This window comes from Copadichromis virginalis, linkage group LG18 (assembly GCF_057382275.1).
Source record: "Copadichromis virginalis isolate Kocher_CV1m ecotype Utaka linkage group LG18, C_Virginalis_male_GT1.1, whole genome shotgun sequence".
In the NCBI taxonomy this organism is placed as follows: Eukaryota; Metazoa; Chordata; class Actinopteri; order Cichliformes; family Cichlidae; genus Copadichromis; species Copadichromis virginalis.
In genome coordinates, this window is record NC_140635.1 from 11,462,173 (window position 1) to 11,473,158 (window position 10,986).

At 43.1% G+C, this 10,986-nt stretch overlaps 1 protein-coding gene across 5 annotated transcripts in view; it reads left to right on the plus strand.

The window, feature by feature from the left end:
• The window catches only part of zfyve9a (zinc finger, FYVE domain containing 9a), a 36,120-nt gene that overhangs the window by 24,461 nt on the left and 673 nt on the right, over nt 1–10,986 (plus strand). For all 5 annotated transcript variants that reach the window (XM_085439590.1, XM_085439592.1, XM_085439593.1 and 2 more), the window contains exons 9-18: nt 20–142; nt 1,273–1,428; nt 2,488–2,712; nt 5,070–5,152; nt 5,330–5,434; nt 7,505–7,655; nt 7,818–7,898; nt 8,052–8,214; nt 10,149–10,254; nt 10,720–10,896. In XM_085439590.1, the coding sequence (XP_085295716.1) occupies nt 20–142; nt 1,273–1,428; nt 2,488–2,712; nt 5,070–5,152; nt 5,330–5,434; nt 7,505–7,655; nt 7,818–7,898; nt 8,052–8,214; nt 10,149–10,254; nt 10,720–10,896 (1,370 nt within the window). The remainder of the gene's footprint in view (nt 1–19; nt 143–1,272; nt 1,429–2,487; nt 2,713–5,069; nt 5,153–5,329; nt 5,435–7,504; nt 7,656–7,817; nt 7,899–8,051; nt 8,215–10,148; nt 10,255–10,719; nt 10,897–10,986) is intronic.

Genomic DNA, 10,986 nt, shown 5'->3' on the forward strand with positions numbered 1-10,986 from the left:
CCGCTCCGACCACCTGCAGATTACGCAGTGGAGGAGAGGCCGTCGGAGATCGTCCTCATGCAACAGTTGGAGGAGGGAGGCCCAGACCCACTGGTCTTCGTGCTCAACGCGAACCTGCTCGCCATGGTCAAGCTTGTCAACTGTGAGTTAAAGCACTGTTCTGGGGGGAGGATTTTTGGGGGTTTTTTAAAAGAAGAGGAGCAGCAGTGAGCGTAGAGTCAGACTTCTAAATTAATAATTTTTTGATGACAAAAGGGAAAAAGGCAAAATACATATTTGGACTATATACATTTTTTATGATGGCCGATTTTAGCTCTCTTTTTTTCTTTTCTTGTGAATTACTGAGTAGCCATGCTCAAACATGCTCAAATGCCTGAGGAGTTAGGACGTAGAATATGTACTGCCTGGTTCACTTACTGTATCTGTTAAAGTAACAGCTTTTTGTCATTCACACACACAACTCGGTTACACAGATGTTCATTATGCATTCATTCAGACATTCCTGAAAGAGCTGCCACGCTAATGCAGTGTGTGGCGTATAAGAAGAAATGCCACAATACTACTGAATAATACTCATAAATGTGTATCACAAATCATGATTTATAAATGTTGTCTCATACCGTTTGTCTCATACATCAATACTTTGCATTATGTATGACAGTTTTAAAAATCTGGATTGCAGAGTTTCTGGGTTAAGCCAATGAGGAGCGCCTTAATAATAATAATAATAATAATGGATTGCATTTATATAGTGCTTTTCCACTATTCAGTCACTCTCACATTCACACACTGGTGGAGGCAAGCTACAGTTGTAGCCACAGCTGCCCTGGGGCAGACTGACAGAAGTGAGGCTGCCATATCTCGTCATCGGACCCTCTGGCCAACACCAGTAGGCGGTAGGTGAAGTGTCTTGCCCAAGGACACAACAACTAAGACAGACAGAGCAGGGGATCGAACCGGTAACGTTCCGGTTACAAGATGAGCTTCCCAACCCCCTGAACCACATTCTCTAAAATGACCAGGAGGGGGCAACACCTGTGGTGGCCCCCTACTGACAGCTTTCAAGTTAGGGTTGTGTTGTTTGTAAAACGTGTTATGAATATGTTGTTCGGCCTGTATATGGTGGTTCTTCTGATTTTTATTTATTTATTTATTTATTTTTTTATTTTTATTTTAAATGGATTATTATTCATATAAAACATGTTAGATCACTTCCGTAAAGGGGCCTCTAATGTAACTGTGCCCTGCCACGTTTTCCCTCTAACCCCACAGACGTAAACAGGAAGTGCTGGTACGTGACGACTAAAGGGATGCATGCCGTCGGCCAGGCCGAGGTCGTCATTCTCCTCCAGTGTCTGCCAGATGAGAAGACCATCCCCAAAGACATCTTCACCCACTTTGTGCAGCTCTACCAGGAGGCCCTCAGTGGTAAGAACAACATCGGCAGCTCCACCAGGATGCTCTCATTTCCACCTGCACCGTGGAGCCACTCATTAGCGGTTCTGTCTAGAGTCCACAGGTGGGGTGTCTCAGTTGGGGGCCTGCCCTGTTAAAAATGAGCAAACTCTAAATGTAGTGCACAAGAGGAAAATGTCTGAGCTCTACTTTTTGCTTCATAGAGACCACAGGTGCGCCCAGTCGAGCTCAATTTGGAATTTGGGTTACCGTCCAACACTGCTGTGTCTGGTTCATGAAAAATGGTCCAAACATTAGCGTCCTGCTGTCAGGTTGCGCCCCTCCAGGCGTGACTCCTCGCCACCGCTTTGCAGTTCGTTTTTTCTTTTCTTTTTTTAACCTCCGTATGCTGCAAAGCAAAAACTGCTAATATCAGCTGACTTTGATGGCTCGCTACCCTAAGGCTGTTTCCTTTTTCATATTCACACTGGAGCAGTTTCAAGTTTGTGGATGGGAGCCATATTGTTTGTGTCTGTCTCGATTAGGTCGGCGTCCGTCAGGCCTCGAGAAGAAGTGCTGGCTTTAGCAAGTCCTAACTGCTGAGCTTTTTCCTGCCATTAGGATTATTATGTTATGTGCCATTTAAAGGCGTGGATCTATCCCACAGATAATTAGAGACATGAACCCTTTTATGGGTAAAATTAAGTTGTAGAGTGAGCAGGCGAGCCTTTGGTGTAGAACTTAATGCAGACTAAACAAGGCTGCTTAGCCACACTGAGTAATCCCTGAGCCTTTCATATCTGTCTCCTCTTCTCAGGACCAAAGCTCTTCCCTTCTTAGCTTTTCATTTGTGCTCATTTTCTTACTTTATTTTTTTCTTCCTCTTCATCTTTTTCAATTTCCTGCTTTTTGCATTCCCTGCTTTTTATTACATTGCTCCCAAATGCCTCTTGCATTACTCCTCTATTTTCTCTTTCCTCCCTGCTGTGCTTTTCCTCTCTAATTCAATCAACCCCTCCTCTTCCACCTCCTTCCATCTCTTATATCACTAACCACTCTCATTCCCCTTATTTTTCTTCTGCTTCTTTTAAGGTAACGTGCTGAGCCACCTGAGTCACTCGTTCTTCACGCAGAGCTTCCTGGGCAGCAAGGAGCATGGCGGCTTCCTTTACATCAGCCCTTCCTTCCAGTCGTTGCAGGACCTGCTCCTGCCCAACCCGCCCTACCTCTTCGGGATCCTCATCCAGAAATGGGAGACGCCCTGGGCCAAGGTCTTCCCCATCCGCCTCATGCTGCGGCTGGGAGCAGAGTACCGATGTGAGTTGAGAAGAATACGAGGCTCCGTACTGTGCCGTCACGGTGATTAAGAAGTAATAATGATGTGATTATGTTGCTTTAATGGCACTCAGACATGTTGCTAAAGAGCTGAAGTTCCCATTTAGTTTGATATGCAAAGAAAATGAAGCTGAGCAGTTTAAAAGCACAGACAAAACAATCCCAGATGTTGGATGTGATTTACAAATCTGCCCTTACACTTTGTGCACATTTGTTTTACCACAAAACCTGTTCGTCACTATTTTTACCAGATTTTTTTTTTCTTTACGGTGTGGACAGACTTCCTCAGATGATTCATATGCACATATGATAAAGGTGCGGGCGTCTTCGGTGTCTGACGTGAAAGAACGGTGGACATATCTATGGCTTTTCCTCCAAACACTGGTCCTGTGTGGCACAGTGAGTGAGGCTCAAAGTGTAGCCAGAAACTAAGGAGGGCTGTGTCACAATATGACCCCTGCTGCCACATCTGGTCACTAACCAACCAAATACCTTGACAATTAATGCAAAAACAAACTGAATATATTGAAGCAAAAGATTCAAAACAAAAAGTTTGTTAGAAGAAGAAAATTGGGCTGTTTCGGCAGCAGGAGCTTGTTTGTAAGGATGCGTTCTCCAGCTGTTGTCTTGAACCATCCCAGGAGAATAATGGCAGCCGCACTTCAACTCAGCAGGTATCATCAACGTGCAGTCAACACACATCAAACTTTTTACCGAACTTTATTAGATCCAAGTCACACAGGCTAATGTGCTGTGAACTTATAAATCTCTTAAAATCACTGAGGTGACTTAAATGCTTTTTTGTTAACTAAAGGCAAATAAAACACTATTGTTTTAATTTTCCAAGGCATAACATTTTTTCTTGACTTCTCAAACATCTTCACTAGTTTCTTAATAATACACCTGTTTCCCTATTGGAGTTTCTCAATCGGCGTTATCCACACATACAACACCCGGTTGCCAGGGAAAAGTGAATTGCTCATATTACTTCCTGTTTAACAAACATTTCTGCACATTTTGTCATTTTGTAGTGTTGCTGGGTACATCACTTCAGTTATGTTTGTTTCTTTTGCTGTACTTCACAACCACAGTCACCTCAAGGTGCTTTATGTAATAAGGTAATATTAGAGAGAAAGATGATCCCTGTAAGAGCAGAACTTGGCTATGGTGGGAAGGAAGGAGTCTGTTTTAGGAGGTAGAGGCTTCAGAAATTTGAATTGTGGACTGAAGTGAAGTGGAGACGCAGCACATGTTTGTAGGATTGAGTTAAAATGAGCTGAGGTTACTCCAAAAAACGTTGCTCCTATTTCAAGCTTAGACAGCACTGAGGTCCCTGGGAACGTTAAGTGTGTGAGTATCCTGTAATGGTCTGTTGGGTCTTTATGGTAAAATATTAAGATCTAGAGAACTTAGTATGTCAGCTGACTTCATATCATGGCTTCCCACATGAAGGAGGGATTTAACGGCGACGCTGCTTTCACCAAATCTTCTTCTCTCACAGCCAGACCTGCCAGTGCCGAGCACCGCCCGCTCGGCTCTGTGAAGCGCCTTGTCTGCATCCAGCGAACACGGATAGAATACATTAACAAAGCCGCACACAGTCGAAGCTCTTAAACACAAAACAGTTGCGCAGCCATGAAATCAGCCCACCACACAAACGGCGCTCTTCTCCACGCTCTCACCTCTTACCTCCGGCGCTGACCAGCAGAAGGCCGAGAGACTCGTCAGCACGAAGTGCAGATTGAGGCTGAGCTTTATTTCTTTCTTTGCTAATGAGAGTTTATACTGAGATCTCTTTTTCCCCGGCTGTTTGCAGTGATAAGGCTAAAAATAGTCATCTAAGAAGCTTTAGTTGCTGAAGGAAAAAAGCAGCTGCTGTATTTTTTATTTATTTATTTTTTCACTTGTGGATTAGGAGTTCACTGTGTGTGATGCGTGGGGTCTCTTGTTCTGCTCATTTGCATTTATGGATGAAGAGGAGGAAAAAAAGAAGTTGTGTAACATTGAAATACCTGGAAAAAACCTACAGACCACAAAGCCCCGGAGCACTAATGAAATAAAGAAGTCGCTATTTTCTGCTGCTTGCTAATTCATAAGGAGTCGTCACAGCAGGGGAGCCACGTGTTTGATTTGGCAGCTTTTTGCACAAGATTTCTGACACAACTCCAGAGGGATTTCTGTCTTCTGTCTCCTCTGAGTTCTTTCACTTTTTAGGGGATTGTGTAATGAAATCAGCTGTGAAATTGTTTTGAAAATAGCAAAAAATATAAATCCATGAAACCAAATTTGTGGAAGAGGAAGATTCTCCTGTAATCACCAGTAATCATTGTGTTCTGCAGTTTATCCGTGCCCGCTGTTCAGCGTTCGCTTCAGAAAACCGCTCTTTGGAGAGACCGGTCACACCATCATGAACCTGCTGGCGGTAAGTGCTTTGTTTTTCTCTTCCTGAGCTCACTTTTTAATTATTTTAAAGGTTAAAGAGCCCCCCGCTATATGCTGGGTATGTAAACAGGAATGTAACCATTCAAGTGATTTGTTTGTTATGATGTTCATTTCAGTTCATTTATGTTTTGTTTTTTTTTCTTTTTCACTGTCCCAGGACTTCCGTAACTACCAGTACACGCTGCCGGTGGTCAAAGGTCTGGTTGTGGACATGGAGGTGAGGAAGACGAGCATCAAGATCCCCAGCAATCGCTACAATGAGGTGAGCGCCCATCCAGTTGTATTTATTTTCACACAATAATGATAGAGAAAATGATAAAGATTTCCACTTCATAGTGCTGCTTTTTCACTCATTCTACACACTTCAATCATGCAATGCAACCACAATGCTCTTCTTCACCAAATCTCTGTCTGTCCCTTACATGGTGCATGCATACATTTAAAAACCATCACCGTTAACAGCAGGCTGGTGAGATGCATTAGCTAACTTCACAGTTAGAATACACTGAGGAATATGGAAGCCTGTTTCTGCCAGCAGAAAAAGAAATGCAATTCATAAGCTAAAATTCCAGGTTATTATCTCAAAATTTTACATTACTACCTCAAATCTCTGAAAAAAGCTAAAAAGTTAAGAAAATAACGTGAAATTTTGACCTGCTATTTATTTATTTATTTATTTACTGGCAGAAACAAACTTTCATAGAGAGAAACCCTAAAGGTGATAAACGAGAAAAAGGTTCCTCTGGCCATCCAGCGTGTTAGTCTCTGCATGTGAGAAGATTAATGGTGTAAAAATTACATCTATACATTTAAAGTTAATGACCTGAAACCTTTGCTGTGTTTCAGCAGTGCTTCAAACTCAGGAACAGGGGACGTTGTTTGGGTATTTTTCTTACTTGGGATACTTTCTTCTTAATAATATAAACGTTTTAACGCTATTCATTTAGAACTGAGCGAATCACAAGCCTGGTGTTTAATTACATTGAAAGTCACATTTCAAAGGTCTCATACCTGTAGTCGCCTTGGTCATAATTCTTTGGTCCACCTACGATTGATGTTTGATTTACCACAGCTAGAAATCAACATTATATTCAGGACATGTCCTGAGATTTTATTGGAAACATTCACTGCCTCTAAGTTGCATAAACTTTGGTTGCGTAGTTTTTGTGTAATCTCTGACAGTCAGTCAGATGGACTCACAGCTGCCTGTATACATTTGTTATATGGAGTCTTTAGTTTCAGTCTTTCTCAGTGTGGTCACGTTTCTTTAATCAGCATGAAAGATTTAGTGCACGTGTTTTTATTTAAAACTGGGATTTGTTCACCTGTTCTGAACTCGCTATATCCTGATAAACACCATCCAAATTATAATGAATAAAAAGACTAAAGTTGGTGGTGAAAGTAATACAATCCAAACTTAAACAAGCAAAACCTACTTAGGAAGCTGAATGAAATTAAAATAAACAGAAATTAAATAAGGATTACAAAATGAAATAAAATTACAGAAATTATAAAAGAATGTTATAACTCTGGCTTGCACCCCACCTCTGTGATGGATCTCTGTTTTTTGAGTGTTTGTCTTTATAAAATGAATAGAAAGTAAAATCCTCGCATTAAACATTAAAAACAAATTCCAGAAAATGAAGGAAAGCAGATTTTCCTCTTATATAATTCATATTTAAGCATTATTTTCAGGATCAGGCATCGTTTTTCAATCTTCCAACATGCAGACTCCCTCCATCAGACTAATGACATCAGTGAATGAGGCTGACTGTGTGTAGGTGCTGCGTGACAAACTCTCTGGAGTCCCTGCAGCTGAACATGAGGTGTGGGCTGCCCACGTGTTATAACGCTGCTGCCTCGAGGGTGTGAATGAACGGCGTACCAGAAGAAGTGATACGCGTTTGGGTGAGAAATAAATCCGCGGCGGAGAGTGCGGTGCCGGTTGTAGCGTTTGGCTGTCGATGCGGTAACAGATGGGAACCCAGTAATGTGGAGCGGGCACTATTGCTCAACAGCTTGCAGTCGAGCTTTTTTAGCGCAGCGAGTGGTTAAAACCCTCCAGATTTTCAGTTTTATTTCTACATTTTCAAAGGATGGCTTCAAAGAGAGGCAGAGGCAGGAGAGTTAGCAGAATTAATATGGGAGATCTTTCGGCTGTTGATATCCACCCGTGACGTGTCCTTTTCCCACAGTCTGTCAGCGCCGTCCCGTTTAAACTGAGGACTTTACCCACAAGCCCACTGCAATTGGGCTTAACCAGGCAGCCTCTCTGCTCCACGCACGCACAAAGGGCTACTTAATTAGTCATGCATATTATTTGTCCTTGCAGCTGATGAAGGCCATGAACAAGTCCAACGAACACGTGCTGGCCATGGGGGCGTGTTTCAACGACCGGGCCGACTCCCACTTGGTGTGCGTCCAGAACGATGACGGGAACTATCAGACGCAGGCCATCAGCATCCATCACCAGCCGCGCAAAGGTGCCGACTCAGAAACCGGCTCGACCGTCACACTTGAAACCTCCTTTATCTGCGGCTCGTCTGGAAGGCTGCGATGCCTGAATATCCTCCCCCTGACTGTTTGTCTCATCTGTTTGCCTGAAAGTAGCTCAGCCTCTTACTTTATCTCTTTGTTTGTTTCAGTTACTGGAGCCTGCTTCTTTGTGTTCAGTGGTGCTTTGAAAGCCTCGTCTGGCTTCTTAGCCAAGACCAGCATCGTGGAAGGTGAGAACAGTGTCAGCAAAGCTACACGTTGGCTGCAGAAATGTTGAAATTAGTCAAAAGAATTGTCACTAAAGTTAAAATAAATAAATAAAGTAAATAATCATGATCCTCAGTACTGAGTAAAGCAACTGAGCAGCTTTTTTCCTCCTATAGATGGCGTCATGATTCAGATCACAGCTGAGACGATGGACTCTCTACGTCAAGCCCTGAGGGACATGAAAGATTTCACCATCACGTGCGGTAAAGCTGACCAGGAGGAGAACCAGGAGGTCGTCCACATCCAGTGGACGGAGGATGATCACAATTTCAACAAAGGGTGAGATGGGGTGGAGGGGGGAGGGAAGTCAGGAGGGGAAGGGGAGCTGGAAGCGATGCATTTATGTCACGGACAATTGAACTGATAGCTTCCTGGGCGCTGCATTTACTACTTTGCTATAAAAAGTCATTATGCACGCCGGGGGAAGCCCTGTGAGGGAGAATCTTAGCAGGGTGGAATGATGCAGTCTGACACGGCTGTGAGATCCGGACCGCTGCAATCAATTTTAGAGCAGGATGATAAAATCTGCTCATTTAAAAGCGACTCTTCACTGTTCAGTCTAATTCAGGCCTGTCACCAGATACGATATGACTTCATTAAGAGGATATTTTCACTGCACAGAAGCTGTTTTAACCCTCAGCCACTGTCACACAATCTGAGTTGGTCTACAGTGTATATTGCGCTCTTTTCTTTCATGTTTATTCATAAAATAGAACAGCCACCAGAAGCCTATTGCTGCATAATTAAGGAATAGTTCAGGGTCACCTGATCCAGCATTGATCCAGTGACTGAAACGAGCTGTTTTAGCTTATCTCCCTCTAAGACAGCTTTTTTTTTTTTCTGATTGGCTGCCCCTCACAAACAGATGATCTGAGCAGCAGGTGGGCTGTATGGCTAAGATGACCATTTAACTACACATTCGTTCGACACTTAATTTTATACAGTTAAAGCCTTTCACTCAGGGCCGTTTACAGTTAACAGATAACCTAACATGTGTTTCTTTGGACTGTGAGAGGAAGCTGGAATAGGGCTGTTCGATATAACGATATATATCGGATGACGATATAAAAACATCTATCGTTTCATTTTAAGCTATCGTTTGTTTCGTGGTGTCGCAAAATAAACTGTTTACGGCAATATTTTTTTTCATCGTTTTGATGGTCACTGTAGTGGCTATATTAATTTCTTAAAGTTCTCTCTTTCTCTTATATTTAATATAACCACACTACAGACAGACAAGCGCCTGTTTTTATGCGTTGTCCTTAGCAACAACAACGGTAACAGCATCGCGTGTCCGCTTGTTTATGTTCCACACAAACCTTTAACAATAAAGCTCAAGATCCTGTTGAGACTTTTCAAAATAAACTGAATCACGTGAAAGAGCAGATTATTTACGGATGAGAAGTAAAAAAAGAGCCGCCAGGTGCTAAAAAATAAACCTTAGACTCAAACGTTAGAACAGGCTTTTCCCCGCAGCACGCCGTGTAATAAATACTCACAAAGAAAACGGCGGCCGTTACAACTTATGTCTAAAAATGTATAGTTTCATGCATCGGTTAAAACACTCGACTCCAGCTACATGACGCGCAGCTGGAAACACTTCCCGCAAGTCGAGCTGCCCGAGATTCACATAATTTACAGAAAATGTTACATTTTTGTGATTTATATCGTTATCGGGATGATAGAATTCTTATATGAGATTTTGGTCATATCGCACAGCCTAAGCTGGAATACCCAGAAGGAACCAGTGCAAACTCCACACAGAAGGAGCCCAACCAGGGTTCAAAGTTCAAGGCACCTCAGTACCAACTGAGGAAAAACGGCCTTAAATGGAGCGTTTAGAGCAGCATGACCTTTAAAGGCGTCCACACAGTGGAATAACTTAATGATGCAAGGCAGCGAGGTCTCGTTTAGCATTTGCCCAGGAACCGTTAAAAAACAAACTGGTGTTTGCTCACACAGAGGGCAAAAAACCCTGCAATTTTAAAAATCAAAAACAACCAGCAAAAAAAATGAGCTGGCTTCGGCCTCTACTTGATGCTTTGATGTTGGTGCTTTTGCTGCTCCAGCCGAGCAACTGGCAGGTCAGCGCTTTGCTCAAGGGCAAAGGGCTCAGATGCTGCAGAAGCGGTTTATTTGGGTCTCCCACAAAGAATCAGCTTTTGCTTACTTGCGCGCTTCATTTGTAAGTTGTCTTTTGTGTGTTTGTTCAGCGTCATCAGCCCAATCGACGGGAAGTCCATGGAGTCCATACCCAGTGTCAAGATCTTCCATGGCTCCGAGTTCAGAGCAAACGGCAAAGTCATCCGCTGGACCGAGGTACAGTCTGCTCATTTTACCGAGCGCCAGTGAGGAAATCAGGCCACCACTGAAGCCTCTCAGGACAGACAGCTTAAACTGTTTTAACCTTCATCCCGCGAGGCTGCAGCTCCATTAACTCAGGCTAAAGTAAACTCTGATGACACACGCCAGCACGCCATGATAATTTCTCCTCATATACAGTAGGAAGATGAGAGGATTTAACATATTGTGTTAATACAAGTTCAAAGATTGTTTTATTTAGAGAAAAAGTTGAGTGCAGCTTTAAGACCCTGTTTTTGTGCTCAGGAGGTTGGAGAAAAAAAAAAGAGGTCAGTTTATCTCAAAAAGTCTTAGTCACCTTCCTCTGCTGTTCTAACCCAATCTCCTCATTATCACATATTACAAACAACCCCAAAAAATATATGTATCTGTTTTCAAGTCTGCAGGTCTTATTATAAAGTTGTTTTTCTGTGCTGCTCTCAGGTGTTCTTCCTCCAGAGCGAAGACCAAACCAGTGTTCTGAGCGACCCGGCCGACCACAGCCGCCTCACGGAGAACGTGGCGAGAGCGTTCTGTATGGCTCTGTGTCCACACCTGAAGCTGCTGAAGGAGGACGGCATGGCCAAACTGGGACTGAGGGTCACTCTGGACTCTGACCAGGTAGGACTCTGAGAAGGTTTGTTTTATAGATGTAGACCCTGATGTGTAAACGGACCTTTGCATCAACAACGGAACGAATCCTTCCAAGGC